This window comes from Cryphonectria parasitica (genome assembly GCF_011745365.1).
Source record: "Cryphonectria parasitica EP155 unplaced genomic scaffold M406scaffold_4, whole genome shotgun sequence".
In the NCBI taxonomy this organism is placed as follows: domain Eukaryota; kingdom Fungi; phylum Ascomycota; class Sordariomycetes; order Diaporthales; family Cryphonectriaceae; genus Cryphonectria; species Cryphonectria parasitica.
In genome coordinates, this window is record NW_024468912.1 from 4727461 (window position 1) to 4743303 (window position 15843).

Consider the following 15843-nt stretch of genomic DNA (forward strand, 5'->3'; position numbering starts at 1 on the left):
CGGGTCAGGGTTTCTGCCAATCCAGGCTGAAGAAGTCTCGGTCCAGAGGTCATCAATGCGTTGAAGCCTCCTGAGTGTTTCCTGGTAGAAGTCTGCCCCTTCTGCATTCAGCTCATCATCACTGTATTGGGCCAAGTCAAGATGGGGTTCCAAAGCCTCTTGCCAGCGTCGGCTCAGAAGGTCTGCCTGGATCAGCTCCTTGACGTCGTTGCTCAGGTTGAAGCTGACAACCAATGCGTGTAAAGGCTTAGTTTCCGTGTCCAAATTTTGAAGTTCCCATTCTGTTGGGAAGTGAGAAAATAGGTGTTGACAGAGTGCACAATCTGAATCACCATGGGCGATGAGAGGCTGGGTACGATCAGGTTTGTGATCAATGATAAAGCCAGGGTCGACCAGCCCACACTGATATGCAAATGGATACACAACAGGCTTTCCATCATGGAAGATGACATGGAATGTATCATCATCACCATCAGCCACTATGCGAATGAGGTCGATGAATGCCTGCCAAGTCGTGCTATCCATGATGTCGTTGGTGCAGAAGAAGAAGAGTATGGGTGGTTAAAGGCAACTGCTATTCCAAATGACACAGGCTTGCGACGTGATGAAGTATGGAAAGAAGACGTATTGAAAGGGAAGAGCTGCAAAGGAAAGAAACAAGATTGGGTTGCTCACTTGTATGGTGTCAACTGTATGGTGTCAACTGCTATCGGGCGTTGTTTATTGTGGACGTGAGGCGTGTCGGCGGAGTGGAAGAGATAGACCAGGGAGGAGAGGGCGAGCTCCAGGCAAGGTGAAAAGGCGTCTGTCAACAAGGGCGAGTGGGGTTTGATCCAATGTATTGACAGTGGTTGACAATAAAGATATGAAAGGATGGGTTGAGCGAATGGAATCTCCACAAGGGCATAGAAATATGCCCCTGTGGTTGATGATGTGAGGTCAAAAAGATAGCTGGGTCTACCAAAACTCCAGACCTTTACCAAACTTGTTCTTAGATTAGAATGGCAAAGAGGAGGAACCATGATTGTTCTTGCCGTAACTGTGCTAAAGATGGCGACTAGTGGTAGGCATGACCTTCCAGTGTCCCTTTTTTGAGGACAACCTCCTTTCTGCCATCAATTACAAACAAATCGGAAGACGCAGGGTCACTCTTTTGCCTGCAATTTAATCATTTAATATGAGATCGTGTATTGAATTCAAAGTGAGGAGTAGAAAAGCTCTTCAAAAAATTTCACTGTTCAATGCTGAATTCTTCAAGCCAGTAATTATTATCATGGCATGAGGTTGAGGGGATCCTTCGTTCGGGTAGTTCAGCCACAGGGGGATGCCCACCGGGGGCGCAAGCTATCTGCACCGCCACAAGGTGAGGTCAGGGCCAGGGGCGTGGCCCGTAGTAGGCGTTGGCATTTGGCAAGGCGCCAACGCAGCGGGACCTCGCTCTCCCAGGCCCGTGCCGTCTGAACGACATCAACCCTCCACCAACCTCATCCCGAGATAACACCCTCAACAACCCTCGCACACCTCACACTCAAAGCCAGGTCGTTGGAGCCAGAGCTGCGCACCCTCTCATCCACACCGAGCACCCAAGCGCGCAGCTCGCAATCTCGTAATCATGGCCAACCAAACTCCCGCCGTTGTCATGGACAAGTACGTCAGACCCCTGAAGCCGCGCTCTCTGAAACCCCACCTCCTCCTGGGGGCGGTCAAGTGAGCTGTGCTCGAAGCTATTCAGAGACTGCATCCGGCCCCCTCGGATTGAGACATGTGATGCTGACGATCATTCTCCAGCGGCACGGGTTTCTCCAAGCTAGGTACAGCTTCTCTGCGGATGCACTTCGACCCCTCGAGCCTCGATTGACTAACCCAACATCTTCGTCAACAGGTTTCGCCGGCAACGACTCCCCATCCTTTGTCTTCCCTACCGCGATTGCCACCAAGGGCCCGGCAGCTGGTGGCTCCGGCTCCGGTTCCGGCCGGCCTGCCGTAGCCAATAAACCATCGTTCCTGACCGGTGGTGCAGGCCCTGCTGGCCACCTAAACTCGAAACGAGGCACGGAGGACTTGGACTTCTTCATTGGCGACGAGGCAGTGGCAGCTGCTGGTGGTCCTGGTGAGCTCGATTATGAAGAGCTAGGAGACATGGATGAGTGCTGATGATGTCAGGATACGGTCTACACTATCCCATCCGACATGGTCAAATAGAGAACTGGGTATGAGGAACGAGTCGGTCCCCCTCTGCATACGGCGCTTGGCTGACACAACGAGCAGGATCATATGGAGCGCTTTTGGTCGAATTCCATCTTCAAATATCTACGAGTCGAGCCTGAGGACCACCACTTCCTCCTCACCGAACCGGTGTGTACCACGCGAGCATCCCATCTTATCGCATGTCTCAATGCGAAGAACCCGCACTGACCAAAGCCACGTACAGCCCCTGAACCCTCCCGAGAACCGCGAGAATACTGCCGAGATCTTCTTCGAGTCCTTCAACTGTGCCGGCCTCTACATCGCCGTACAAGCCGTCCTTGCGCTCGCGGCATCGTGGACCTCGTCAAAAGTGCAAGACCGGTCCCTCACAGGAACGGTCATCGACTCTGGTGATGGTGTCACGCACGTCATCCCTGTGGCCGAGGGATATGTGATTGGCTCGTCGATCAAGTCGATTCCCATCGCTGGTCGTGATATCACATACTTTGTGCAGTCGCTGCTGCGTGACCGCGGCGAGCCCGACTCGTCTCTCAAGACGGCCCAGGAGATCAAGGAGGAGTATTGCTACGTGTGTCCCGATATCGTCAAGGAGTTTAGCCGCTTCGACCGCGACCCCACGCGCTTTGCACAGCACCCGGTTCTGCAGCCCGGCGGACGCAAGGTGACGGTTGACGTGGGCTACGAGCGCTTCCTCGCACCCGAGATCTTCTTCAACCCCGAGATCTACAGCTCCGACTTCCTGACGCCTCTCCCGGTCGTGGTTGACGGTGTGATCCAGTCATCACCCATTGATGTGCGCCGAGGCCTGTACAAGAACATTGTACTGTCTGGTGGCAGCACGCTCTACAAGGATTTTGGCCGTCGCCTGCAGAGGGACATCAAGCACCTGGTGGACGACCGCATCCGGGCGAGTGAGGTTCGCAGCGGTGGTGCGAAGAGCGGCGGTCTTGAGGTGCAGGTTATCAGCCACAAGAGGCAGAGGCACGGTCCGTGGTTCGGTGGAAGCTTGCTTGGACAGACGCCTGAATTCAGGTCGTACTGCCATACTAAGGCAGAGGTAGGGCCCCCTGATACGACACTAGCCTGCACGCTCCCGTTCACTAACGTCTCTTCAGTACCAAGAATACGGCCCCGGTATCGTGCGGAGATTTGCCCTACTGGGCGGCCCTGGCGGATCTTAGATCACCATGCTGGATGTCCCACGTGTTGGCATGCCGTGCGGGAAGAAGAAGAATTAGAATGTCTCGGTTGGCGTGCGCTCAAGGAGACGTGCTCTGGCAAGAGTGCGGCTCGCAATGGAGAGGGCGTCAGGCGAAATGTTACAAAAGAGAGCGTCATCAAAAATTCAACCACTATTTCGAACTCAAAGATGTTCCCTTGACCTTCGATATGAAAGCACCGTACGAGCCTCGAGGAGGAGAGGGCCATTGGATGGAGTTTGTGCATGTGCTGTTTGAATAGTCTGTCCTTCTCGTCCCTTTTTCGGGGAGAGGGGGGAAGACTACAGAGAATAAGGAGAGACTGAGAGGCGTATGATCATAATCTGCCCCTGAGCATGGGAAGTTGAGCCCCTCGCCGTCCTGACAAAGTGATAGTAGGTCGTTTATGTTGCATACACCTAAGAAGGTGCTTGCAATCCCTGGCTCGATACATCTCCTAATTCCGCGCTACAAGCTACCCCGTCAATACTACCTTCAGGCCCAGGTCCCGAGGGAACGGCTTGTGACCCCTCCCGACCACTCCCCCCAAAGGGAAATGGCCCAGCCAAGCCACCAAAGGCTGGAACGGGCTCCTCCATCCATCATTTAGTAGCAGGAGCCGCGTGGGAACGGGGTCATGCACCGGAACCGCATTCCCTGAAAGAGCTGACAACCGCAACCACAAGTTCTAGCCCAACATCAAACGGGCCTGCAGGCTCTTTAGGCCCGCAATCTACCATCTGCACTGGTGTTTGGGTCTAGCAGGGTTGGATCCGGGGTAAGGTAGTGGTGACGATGAGATGAGATGATGGCGTCGGCACGGGGCAAGCGCAGCGTTGACCATTTGACCTTGTCCTCCCCGCATTTTGCTCTTCCTTTTTCTTTCTGGGCTTCCACTTTGCTCGAGAAGGTGGGGTTGCTTGGCCGCAGTGACACCCTAACTAGAGCTTATGCCTCGAAAAGCTCCTTTTGAGAGTTTCCACTCCCCTCAAGTGATTGATGCCTTTGATCCGGCGGAGCCGCACACACACATATGCGACCTTGTTGACCGGTGGAGACCACCCCCGCCCTTTCAGATCTCTCTTCTCTCTACCAAGATTGATTGAGGGGGTGAGCGTTTTCTCGGTAAATGCGGGGGAAGAGGGTTAGATGCAACCTGAGAACTCATTTTGTTTCTGTTAGCTGCAGGAAGAGGAGTTCATCCCCAGATTCTGGTCACACTATGGTTTTTGGGTTTCTGGGGTAATGTTGAGGAGACTTCCGTTCGTCCATGCTACCCTCATTTGTTTCTGCCTTTCCCCGTATTTTCCCCCGCGTTAGGCGTTTGTCACAGGGGTTGGCTGATGTGACCTTCCCGCCCATGGTGTGTGGGGTACTAAGGGACAAGTACAGTGCTATGCAGTGATAGCAGCTTCGGGGCTGAGTTGACGGCTTGGTGGGCCCTGATCAACCTGCTGTAGGCTTGCCTAGCTGGTTGTGTGCTGCGTGGATTTAGGGCCAACCGCGCTAGGCTACTGGTCGTGCCCTGGCAAAGTAAGTACTGAACAGGTCTTGGAGGAAAAGTCTGGCAGGTCTTGACGAGGATCTGCGGGCTTAACTTGACAGTTGTACAGATCATCAATCAGCATTTCCTCCTAAGGCCAGCAAACGACCGATAATGCCTCAGAACAATAACTCGGAGTTGTCCCGGTCTGAGGGGTTTTTCTGGCTCGGCCGAGAGACCGGGTTGATGTTGATTAATCCAGACTACCTGGCATCACTAGGACGTTATTGCAAGAATGAGTAGTGATGGAAATTTGTTTTCGACAAGGTGTTTGTCGCTGGAGGAGCTGCAATATTCCTGTCGTGGATCTTAAGCCTATTTGGCCGGGCTGGTGGCACGCTGAAGAGAGGTAGGCTGATCGAAACAAGATGTGTGTAAAAACGGCTTCGGCCTCGACGCATGCAGCCCATGCTGACGGAAAGGAGGGGTAGGTTAGCCTATGTAATTTCCCAGGCGGAATACTAGGGACTGGGATGCCTTATCCTACCCGCCCCTCCTCTCCCTTCTCCTTTCCTTCTTGAACCGTCCGTAGGCTGGTATGGAAGAATGTGACTTTCGCATGAGTCAAAGAATAGAATACGAGTAGCATGGAAGGGGAAAAAAACAAAGGAGAGGGAAAAAAAAATTCTCTCAAGCGAGGAAAGCAGCGAGATCTTGCAATATGAATCTCGGAGCTCGTGTTTCTGGAGGAGGAAAAAAAACTCGGGCCCTGCTGAACACGCCACGGCTGCGGCCGTTTTCCGGCGTTCATGATCATGATCTCACACTTTTGGCCGGGACCCTTCCGGGAGGATGAGGGATGGGTAGAGTAGGGGGTGGGGGCCTCCCGCTACAGCACTATAGTACTATATTTCTGACGTTCGTGGTGAGCAAGGAGGGGCTGCTACGGGCAATTGCATGCCACTATGAATACTGATGATACCACTGAACGAGCTCTATCCCACCTACTAAATCGGGCCCTTACAGGGTAAGCTGATTGGCGCCCCTAGCAACTTCTGACAGCGGCTCTTCAGGGGTTTTTTCTTGTCTGTTCCGCTTTCTCCTTGGGGATCGCCCGGAACTCGCTCCCTCGCTGCCTCCTCTTCTGTTAAATTTCTCGTCGTTTTTAGCGCCCCCCCCCCCTTCAGCATCCTGGTCTTGTCCTCGGGGCGGTTCCTTAGACGCGACAACATTTGTTACCTAAACGTGCGGGTCCGCACGGCCGATCTTGGAGACAAACCAATCCCTCGACGGCCGGCCTGGGCGTGTAAGTAGATGCCGAGTGACCATCGTGAAGATGATGTTCTCCAACTAGCTTGGGGGGAGATATCGATGATTGGTTGTATAGCCTGGTTCTAGACTCGAGCCAGAGAGGAGGAAGTGGAAGGGGGAGCGGACCGTTCTGAAGCGAATTTTTTTGTGGGATGGATGGCCTGAGGTGAGGTGTCCACGGACGTAAATCCACGGTTTCGCATATGTCGGATGGGTTCGGTGAGAAACTGGAGGGCCCCTCTCCTGTGCTGTCAGACTGTCTGTCAATGCTACTTACTGTATGATACGTAGCAGTCTGAAGTATCTGCTGCAGAATGCAGTCATGGAGTGAGTCAGGGTGGCAGACTAGAACTCGCAGAGGTCCCACAGAGGTGAGGTGAGGTGACATCCGAACGTGGGCATCGTACGACGTGGACATGCCACTGCACGGTGACACCACTGACCTACAGGGCTACGTACCAGCACCACACACCACTACCCGCAGACCACGCTAGACCCAACCCGTCATCCACCCAGCAAAAGCAGCAGCGATATACTCTCTGCGGCCAGGATCGACCATCAACCAACCGCTTCCTGCCACCACCAAGAACACGGTTAAGCCAGTAGCCAATTCCGACCTGCCGGGTAGTTATGTACCACAGTAGAAGCTTGTTGCTGGGATGGCCGCTCCTGCATTGTTACCCCACCTCGACCGTCCTCATCATGAATATAAAGTTCAAGACACCTCTCGCTTCCCCTCTCGAATAGTCTTTTACATTCCCTCCTCCTCATCCTCATCCTAGAATCAATATTGTTCTCTCTCTCTCTCTATACCCACAGACCTAGAAGTCTCGCGGCCCAACACATACTCTCTCCTACTAATCATCTTCCTCTCCTAAAAACTCATCCAACATGAGCAACGTCGAAATCCCAACCGAGCAGTGGGCTCAGGTGGTCGAGAAGACCGGCGGTCGTAAGTCCACAGCCATACAGCTCAGCCTTTAGCTGATCTCCTTGCTAACACTTTTATTACAGCCGTCGTCTACAAGAAGATCCCCGTTGGCAAGCCCGGCCCAGATGAGGTCCTCGTCAACGTCAAGTATTCCGGTGTCTGCCACACCGATCTGCACGCCATGCTGGGCGACTGGCCCCTGCCCGTAAAGCTGCCCCTGGTCGGCGGCCACGAGGGTGCGGGTGTCGTCGTCGACCGCGGAGAGCTGGTGCACGACGTCCAGATTGGTGACCACGTCGGCATCAAGTGGCTTAACGGCTCCTGCCTGTCCTGCTCGTTCTGCATGACCGCCGACGAGCCCCTCTGCGCCGAGGCCTCCCTCTCTGGCTACACTGTCGATGGCTCCTTCCAGCAGTATGCCGTCGCCAAGGCTGCTCACGTTGCCCGCATCTCCAAGAACGTCTCGCTCGAGGCTGTCGCACCCGTCCTGTGCGCGGGTATCACCGTCTACAAGGGCATCAAGGAGTCAGGCGTGCGACCCGGCCAGTGGATTGCCATTGCCGGCGCCGGTGGTGGTCTCGGCAACATGGCCCTGCAATACTGCAAGGCCATGGGTATCCATACGGTCGCCATCGACGGCGGCGAGGAGAAGAAGGAGGCCACCGCCGCCCTCGGCGCCAGCGCCTACGTCGACTTCTTCACCTCCAAGGACCTTGTCGCCGACGTCAAGGCTGCCACCCCCGACGGTCTGGGCCCCCACGCCGCCATCCTGCTCGCCGTCTCCGAGAAGCCCTTCCAGCAGGCCGCCGACTACGTCCGCCCCCGCGGTACCGTCGTGTGCATCGGCCTGCCTGCCAATGCCCGCATTTCCGCCCCCGTCTTTGAGACGGTTGTCCGCATGATCTCCATCAAGGGCAGCTACGTCGGCAACAGACAGGACACCCAGGAGGCCCTTGACTTTTACGAGCGTGGCCTGATCAAGGCCCCCTACAAGACCATCGGCCTGAGCGAGCTGCAGAGCGTCTACGACCTCATGCATGCGGGCAAGGTGGTGGGCCGCTACGTGGTCGACACCAGCCGATAGAGAAATAAACTCGATAGTGGTTTTGTGTTTGTGAGGAGGAACACCAAGAAGAAAGAAACTAAGAAACGGCAAAAGGGCTGCGATCAATGAATGCATGGAGTTTTGGGTCAGCGGTGTGTGGCTTTGGCAGGACGGCTTGACTTTATTTTCGATTTATATAACAATGAAAATGATTAACCGAGAATTGACTACATAATATTGATTTACATGGACAATTAGGTCCCAATGATTTCCTACAGTATGGATTGATATACACGAAATGCCATCTTCGTACAAGTCCAGCAATATCATTGGTACGTCTGAGCATGTACTTGTGCTGGGTGGCAGCTCGGGCGGAGAGTATTACATAAGCATCATACCCAGCCTGCATAATAGTTCCATCCCAAACCCCCATCCGCCGCAATCTTTCTTCCCTCTGACAACTTGCCCCGTCCATCTGCAAGAACAACGTCCACAGCAGACAGCCCATACCATACGCAACCTGTAAACATACACTGCAGCTATGGACCGACGTCGCAGCCAATCACCACAAGCCCGCGACCGCGACGCCTCCCGCGACGGAGACAGAGACAGAGAACGCGACCGCAGGCCCAAGAAGAACAGCGGCTTCAAGTGGAAACAGCGGTCCTCGGCTCGTGACGACGACGAAGGTGGCGGCGGCGATCGCTACCGCCGCACGAATAACCGCCACTTTGACGACAGAGACCGTGCCCGCGACCGCAATGACTATAGACGGAACAATGACCGCTCGCGCAGCCGGTCGCCGCGGCGGAACCGGGAGCGTCGTGATAGAGACAGAGATGGAAATCGCAGTGACAGCAGAGACCGCGAGAGAGGGGACAAATCACAGCCCCGAAAGGACAGGGAGAAAAAAGGGGATTCTGCACCAGCACCGCCAGCAGCAGCAGCAGCAGCAGCCGACGGCGAGGAGATGATCATCGTGCACGTCAACGACCGCCTGGGCACCAAAGCCGCAATCCCTTGCTTCGGGTCCGACAATATCGGGGCGTTCAAGGTGATGGTGGCGGCGCGGATCGGGCGGGAGCCGCATGAGATCTTGCTCAAGCGGCAAGGAGAGCGGCCGTTTAAGGATCACATTACACTGGGAGATTATGGCATCAGTAATGGGGTGCAGATTGATCTGGAGGTGGACACAGGGGATTGAGAGAGACAGAGAGACCCAGGCGGATACATGGGGGCACACTTTTCGGGAGAAGGATGGGGGGGGGACAACATATCACATCATGAGATACCCACTGAGTATTTGCGATATACGATTTCTTCATGATAAGCCTTTTACACGTGCATACGACACCGTAATATACTGATTCAGATTCATAGAGTGTTGGTATGTCTGAGTGTACGAGAGAATTGCTCACGACTACACTGCATGGAAAGAAAAAAAAGTCACCTGATCGCGCGGCGCGAAAATGACGTAGCGACGCGATGGTCCACTCCCCCCCCCCCCCCTTTGAACCCACGCGCGCCCTTTCATCGACAAAAAGACACGCCGTCTGATTCACTGCCGAAGATAGGCGAAAATCGTATAATCCTTGGGCTTTAGTTGATTTGACTCACTCATGCTGTCCACATTGGTCTGCCCATGTTGTGCGTGCCAGACAAATTATCCTGCCTATCTGCCCTTCTGTTTTGCCTTTTCCATCCATTCCACGTTGATACACCGAATTGAGGCCCTTTAGCCACTCCAAGCTGGCAGAACAAAACATCAGAAAACAAGCAAACACACTAGACAAGACTGAAATTTACACAACCACAAACATGGCCATTAGAACTAAGCGCAAGCACGACAACTCCACCCCATCGAGCACACCCCCCAAGATCCAAAAGACCTCGTACAAACCGAACACTGCCATCCAGCGCACACCAGACGAAGGCAACTCCCCCACCGACCACCACCAGGAAGAGGAGGAGGAGGAGGAGACGGACCACTCTTCCAGCACTAACAGCAACTCCGACGACATGCGCCCCCAGCTCGACCGCATCGCCCGCTCCAAAGGAACCCCCTTCCAAAAGCGCGTCCTAACCCTGCTCTGCCAAGTGCCCCGCGGCCGCGTGACGACCTACGGCCTCATGGCACAACACCTGGGCTCTTCCGCACGCGCGGTTGGGGGCGCGATGCGGCGGAACCCGTTCGCGCCAATGGTGCCGTGTCACCGTGTCGTGGCTTCGGGAGGAGGGTTGGGTGGGTTCAAAGGGGCTTGGCCGAAGGATGGGGAGGGCATCACGTTGGTGGAGAAGAGGCGGCTGCTCAAGGAAGAGGGGAATCGGTTTGATGGGGAGGGGAGGGTTTTGGGCACGCCTTTTGAAGGGTTTGTTTGAGAAATGGAGGGGGCTTTGTTGGTGACGAGGGCATTGGTTGAAGGTGTCTCGGTTTGGATGGGAAAGGGGATGGTGATATGGATTGGGCCACGAAGGCGCAATGGATTTGTGGGAGGCTTTGAGAGGTTCTCGTGCCTGAACACCTAAGACTCTTTTACTGAAAATGTTGTTCAGTCACAGATTTGATTCGATAATGTGGTCTACATCTTCTGTGCTCCTAAAGGATGCATCTACTTGGTGCCTGGGAGTGCGTTCTACTAGAACTTGTTACAATATGAGGATTGCACGATGTTGATCTCCCCCCCCCTCCCTACCCCCCAACGGCGACCCCCAAATTTTTCTATTCCTCCTCTCCTTCTTTCTTGGGTTTCCGTTGCCTTTCAGGCCTATTACCTTTTCTTTATTTGGCCAAGTTCCTGTCTGAAAGTCTTCCAAGCCACAGCCCAAGTCGTTTTTGCGTTCAGGGTTCGGGTTTGGCGGATCACAAGTAGCTTGGTATGGTATGACAGCATCGGCAAGCCATTATCGCCCCCCTCTCTCTGCCCCTCAATAAATTTCATTCCGTCAGACCTGTACGACTGTCCCCCCTTTCTTCTCGACAAGTCACTCTTTGCAGCTCATTTACGCCCATATGAGATTGATCTTCTCATCATTACCATTTGAAACGAAGGTATTGAGAAATGTCGAGCCGGCAGCTGAAGAAGCTGCACAAGCAGCAGGAGCTCCTCCGGCTCCAGAACCTCGCTGCTGACGAAGATGGCGCCTCAGAGGAAGAAGAGGTCACGCCACCCAAACCCAAGACGAGCGGCTTCGCCGGATTCGCCGCCCTAGGAGGTGACCAAGACGATGACGATGATCACGACGACGACGACGTGGACGACAAGCAGCAGGAAGCCGAGCCTGAACCTCAACCTGAAGCGAGTGCAGCGTCGCCGACGCCTGCGAAAAAGAACAAAAAGTCCAAGAAGAAGAAGATGAAGAAGGCAAAGAAGGCTGCTGCTGGCGCTGCAGAAGACGCCGACCATGTTCAAGAAAAGGACGCCGAACTAGACGACATCGACAAGGCGCTTAAAGAGCTCAGCATGAAGCCCTTGTCCGAAAATACGGCAGAGCAGAGCAGATATAGCTCCTACGACACAAGGGTAGCACGGCTCCTGAGCATCAGCTTCGACCACCTGAAGGTCATCAACGAGCTCCGCGCCATGTTCGGGCAGGAGACGCTCGACTCGGTGCGAAACCAAGACGAGGCACAAGCCCGGGACGAGAGGCGGCGGAATCGACGCGGCGGGCCCCACCAGATACAAATGGACATGGAGACATTCCTGAAGGGAAGGCCCGGCGAGAAGATACCAGAGGTGGTCTTGAGGAGGAACCCGTTTGTCCAGGGCAAGGAGCACTGGCCAAAGGCAGCCGCTGGTGGTCTGAAGATGGAAGCTGTCACGGACGAGAGGGTCGAGCCGACCGAGTATACCTTCACCCACGACGAGGGGTATGGGCGGATGGAGATGCAGTTCTTCAGCCTGGTGGACATGTTGGACCCCATGCGGATAGTGCATTTTGTTCAGCAGAACCCGTACCATGTCAGCGGGCTCATCCTGACCAGCTACGTGGCCCAGCACGACCACAACGCCGCACTAGCAGGAGACCTCTGCGAGCGAGCCCTCTTCACGTTCGGCAGAGTGACGTTGTCGTCTTTCCGTAAGAAGCTGGAGCGCGGGCTGGCGCGGCTTGACTTCAGGCGGCCAGAGAACAGACAGTTCTGGCTCGCTGGGTACCACTATATCAAGAGCCTGATGCAGAAGGGCACCTACGATACGGCGCTCGAATGGACCAAGCTCTTCCTGAGCCTCTCGCCAAAGGATGAATATGCCCTAATGAATTTCACCCACGTGTTGGCCATCCACGCCTACGAGGCGAAATGGCTGATTGCCATCTGCGATTCGTCATACTTCAACAGTGACGAGTACGACTTGCCGATGAAGGAGTATCACAGGCAGACGTGCGTTCTGGCCAAGCTCCAGCTCGGTAATAAGGAGGGAGCCTTGAAGGATCTGGTCAAGGGCATGGAGACGCTGCCCTGGCTCTATTCGGCACTCTGCAGCGCCGTGAACATTGACACGCCACGACCGGTCTGGGGCGTCCAGCCTCGAGACGACAATGATGCCCTGTACACAGAGCTCTATATCCACATGGCCAAAGACCTCTGGAAGCGCGATGGTACTGAGATCCTGAAGGAAGCGGGCGAGGGGGCCAACAAGGTCGACCCGCACTCCCTACCTGCGGCCAAGGACATACCCCTCAGCATTGGGCGCTTCATCTACCTGGACAGCACGCCGGACCTGATGGGACTCGTGCCCCCAGGCATGCTGCATGCCTCACCCAACTTCGACTACGATCCTCTGCCGCCACCCCGGGAAGAGAACATCTTCTCCAACCAGTGGCAGAGCCAGCCGTGGCGGCGAGACGGGTCACGCATGGAGCACTTCCGGCGGGCCGACATGGACGCAGACCTTGCGGACCTTGAGGTTGCGAGGAACGTACAGCTAATGAGAGAAGCGGAGGAAAATGAGGACCCCACGAGGGTGGCCCAACGGCGGCAGGCTGATGCGTACCTGCAGGCGGAGCTGGCTGCGGCTGTAGCCGAGACGGGCGACGGCGAGTCTGGGATTTTGTCTGTGATCTCACGGGTATTGCCAATGTGGTTGGTGCGCCGAGCTGGAGGGGGGCAGGAAGACCTGGATCTTGTGGCTCAGCAGCAGGCTCTGCGGGACCACCCGTGGGATCAGCACCATGTTGCTACAGAGGAGACTGAAATCGCGCAGGACGCAGATGCATCTACTCATGGTCGCGTGGCCGGGGACGAGGGCGATGATGACGGGCCGCCCTCGGAGCCTGAAGAGTCAAGGTTTTGAGATATGAGAATGACAAGAGAAAGTGATCTACCACAGCCAGTGAGAATCGAGACATGCAGTCAAGCACTATTCATTCAGGCGGTGCAAAATATGCTCATGAGGCCCTTGTACTATGCATCTCAGGTCCAACGGGTGCTGGTCTCGTCTCGTCTCGGATACCGGCAAACATTACAAGGATTCGATAGACGACCGAACCACCACGTGGACCCAGGAGTTGTAAGATGCACTATTACTATAGACCAAGTGTTCATATATTACTGGATCATTCATCATTACCAATCAATCCTCGAATAGGCTGAAAGAGAAAAGTACCAGTAGTACACTCTGGGCAGAAACAAAGAAGAAACAATATATGCTCAACAAGCGAGATTAAGCGAATTCTCCCCCTCCCCCCGTATGGAAGGTTCTGCTACCGTCGCAGGTAGGTCTCAAAACCCTTTGAGCAAGTTTTACCAAGGGTGACTGGGGGTTGGCGACGGGAAGGACACTATCAGCAGTGAATGATAGGGTTACAGGCATGGATGGCGCAATGCCTGTGTGTTCCTACTAAACGTGTCCTTGTTGCGTGTGCGGCCTTTGTGCGGCAGTGTCAGCGTCAGCTGGGAGGGAAGGCGCCACGGCTGGCCTTACCTGGCCTTGGGGCAATTATTAATCACACTGGAGGAAGGGGCCGGCTTGGAAAATGGTGGAAGAAGGAGAAGGAGAAGAAGATGTATATTTAAGCAGAAGAATATTTATCTTCTGTCCTTCTCTCCGTAAACAGGAGATTCTTCATTATCATTTTGTGAAAGCGACAGCTCAATTGCAAAACGTTTTACCCGGACCCTTCAAATCACCCCGCGGAACCTTCTTTCCCCACTACGACTGTTCTTGACAGCAGGGCGAAACACGGAGCTGACGTACCGACACATCTCCCTCCCACCCCACCTGTGTCCCCTCGCTCTAGGTGTTGATTAAACAATACAAATCCCCCAAAGGCACCACAAGAGCAACATCGCTCCTTTCTCTACTCTACGAACTCATAGCACCACGTTCACATATCCTACCACAACAACTCAAACACACAGCAACGACAACGACGACAAGTCATCACAACTTCCACACAATGGCCGATTCGCAGGAGTTCAAGTACCACGTCGCCATGAGCTGCGGCGGGTGCTCTGGCGCCGTGACGCGGGTGCTGACCAAGGCGAGAGGTGAGTTGATTCGAGTATCTTTCTTCTTCCCTTTTCCGAGAAGGAAGGAAGGTTGTATTGCCGTGGAGAAGATCTTGTCTGTGACTCTCCACACCTCTACGGCAACCAAACCACACCCTCTCCTAACCTTATCTCTCTACTCAACCACAAAAGCTAACCAAAGTGGTCATCAACAGAAAACGGCGACGTCGACGACTTCAACGTCAACCTCAAGGGCCAATACGCAACCTTCAAGACGCAACCCGACAAGGAGGACGCCATCTTCCAGAAGATCAGCAAGACGGGCAAGGCGACGCACAAGTGGGACACGTGGGCGGCCGAGAACCCCGAAGACGCGGCCAAGGCGGAGAAAGAGGCTGCTGAGGAGGCGGCGAAGCAGGAGTAGACTGGGAGAAAGCAAGAGGGAAATGAAAATAATTGTGCACACACGAGGAAAGGGGGATCCCAGAGGGTGAGTGTCGAGGCTCTGTATGCCCCGCCGCCTAAGAGGAGGATGAGGATCGATCGTCGAGGAGGAGGAGGAGTCTGGGACTATCCACCCAGACTACCCGGGCACAAACCGGCCCCGTCCAACATTTGAAGAGGTAGAAGTGGTGATCTTTACCTGAATACCAACAAGCATATTGTCCTTCCTAACACATACACTGGTGTCTTCTGTTCTCGGAGTGATGTGACCCGCGCTTGCTTTCCGACATGGCCGATCGCTCGTGAGCGCACAGTGGCATGTGCACAGACTAGGTCCTATGGTAGCTCTGCGTTCTCGACGAAGTGCTTACCTTTCTAGGAGAAACTCTAGATCGGTTTAGGCTGAATACTGAGGTCCGGTGTGGCGACGATTGACAGGATCAATAGTCTCCGCCAGCAGAAAATCAAAGGACACTCTCAGAGTAGGTTGACAAGGTTTGGATGATTAGGACTACATCAATAGCATATCTATCCACGAATGGCGATAAATGTACCAGAAGTCGGCCACATTGCCACGATGATCGGGGGGGAAAAAAGAAAGAAAAAAAGCATTATTTTATGTCGACGGAAACACTTTACACACCGGACTTGGCTCGGGGTTCTATTTGTGCGTGGCGGACACCCAGCAAACAGCAACCCACCCACCGACGGAACTTTGCTTTAGGAGAAAGCGATCACTCGATGGCCCCCCTATAGGGCGTGCCATGCGCCATG

At 54.6% G+C, this 15843-nt stretch overlaps 6 protein-coding genes across 6 annotated transcripts; all 6 read left to right on the forward strand.

Moving 5' to 3' along the window:
• Positions 1 to 1480: 1480 nt before the first annotated feature.
• M406DRAFT_277437 (actin-related protein 3) lies at positions 1481 to 3573 on the forward strand. The gene is made up of 7 exons (XM_040918316.1): positions 1481 to 1647; positions 1789 to 1811; positions 1883 to 2110; positions 2164 to 2210; positions 2269 to 2355; positions 2432 to 3265; positions 3324 to 3573. The coding sequence occupies exons 1-7, from the start codon at positions 1613 to 1615 to the stop codon at positions 3387 to 3389; spliced, it is 1320 nt and encodes a 439-aa protein (XP_040777477.1). The 5' UTR covers positions 1481 to 1612; the 3' UTR covers positions 3390 to 3573.
• A 3393-nt stretch (positions 3574 to 6966) lies between these two features.
• M406DRAFT_106275 (uncharacterized protein) lies at positions 6967 to 8408 on the forward strand. Its single transcript, XM_040915189.1, has 2 exons — positions 6967 to 7153; positions 7216 to 8408. The coding sequence occupies exons 1-2, from the start codon at positions 7093 to 7095 to the stop codon at positions 8214 to 8216; spliced, it is 1062 nt and encodes a 353-aa protein (XP_040777478.1). The 5' UTR covers positions 6967 to 7092; the 3' UTR covers positions 8217 to 8408.
• A 739-nt stretch (positions 8409 to 9147) lies between these two features.
• On the forward strand, positions 9148 to 9381 carry M406DRAFT_257125 (ubiquitin-like protein; the record flags this gene model as incomplete). Its single annotated transcript, XM_040917154.1, has 1 exon — positions 9148 to 9381. One exon carries the CDS (start codon positions 9148 to 9150, stop codon positions 9379 to 9381), a length of 234 nt encoding a protein of 77 aa, XP_040777479.1.
• An 815-nt stretch (positions 9382 to 10196) lies between these two features.
• Positions 10197 to 10556, forward strand: M406DRAFT_339711 (methylated-DNA--cysteine S-met; the record flags this gene model as incomplete). Its single annotated transcript, XM_040921475.1, has 1 exon — positions 10197 to 10556. One exon carries the CDS (start codon positions 10197 to 10199, stop codon positions 10554 to 10556), a length of 360 nt encoding a protein of 119 aa, XP_040777480.1.
• A 680-nt stretch (positions 10557 to 11236) lies between these two features.
• M406DRAFT_237146 (DUF654-domain-containing protein) lies at positions 11237 to 13063 on the forward strand (the record flags this gene model as incomplete). Its single annotated transcript, XM_040916053.1, has 1 exon — positions 11237 to 13063. A coding segment is annotated over one exon (1827 nt), but the record flags the coding sequence as incomplete, so codon positions are not given.
• Positions 13064 to 14265: 1202 nt separating this feature from the next.
• On the forward strand, positions 14266 to 15303 carry M406DRAFT_356370 (uncharacterized protein). The gene is made up of 2 exons (XM_040923426.1): positions 14266 to 14664; positions 14841 to 15303. Exons 1-2 carry the CDS (start codon positions 14574 to 14576, stop codon positions 15047 to 15049), a joined length of 300 nt encoding a protein of 99 aa, XP_040777482.1. The 5' UTR covers positions 14266 to 14573; the 3' UTR covers positions 15050 to 15303.
• Positions 15304 to 15843: the final 540 nt, after the last annotated feature.

Coding starts and splice junctions, on each gene's coding strand:
- M406DRAFT_277437 (XM_040918316.1), top strand. CDS start 1,613: ATGGCCAACCAAACTCCCGCCGTTGTCATGGACAA. Junction 1,648..1,788: donor CCCGCCGTTGTCATGGACAA/GTACGTCAGACC, acceptor ATCATTCTCCAG/CGGCACGGGTTTCTCCAAGC. Junction 3,266..3,323: donor ACTGCCATACTAAGGCAGAG/GTAGGGCCCCCT, acceptor ACGTCTCTTCAG/TACCAAGAATACGGCCCCGG.
- M406DRAFT_106275 (XM_040915189.1), top strand. CDS start 7,093: ATGAGCAACGTCGAAATCCCAACCGAGCAGTGGGCTCAGGTGGTCGAG. Junction 7,154..7,215: donor GGTCGAGAAGACCGGCGGTC/GTAAGTCCACAG, acceptor CTTTTATTACAG/CCGTCGTCTACAAGAAGATC.
- M406DRAFT_356370 (XM_040923426.1), top strand. CDS start 14,574: ATGGCCGATTCGCAGGAGTTCAAGTACCACGTCGCCATGAGCTGCGGC. Junction 14,665..14,840: donor GGTGCTGACCAAGGCGAGAG/GTGAGTTGATTC, acceptor GGTCATCAACAG/AAAACGGCGACGTCGACGAC.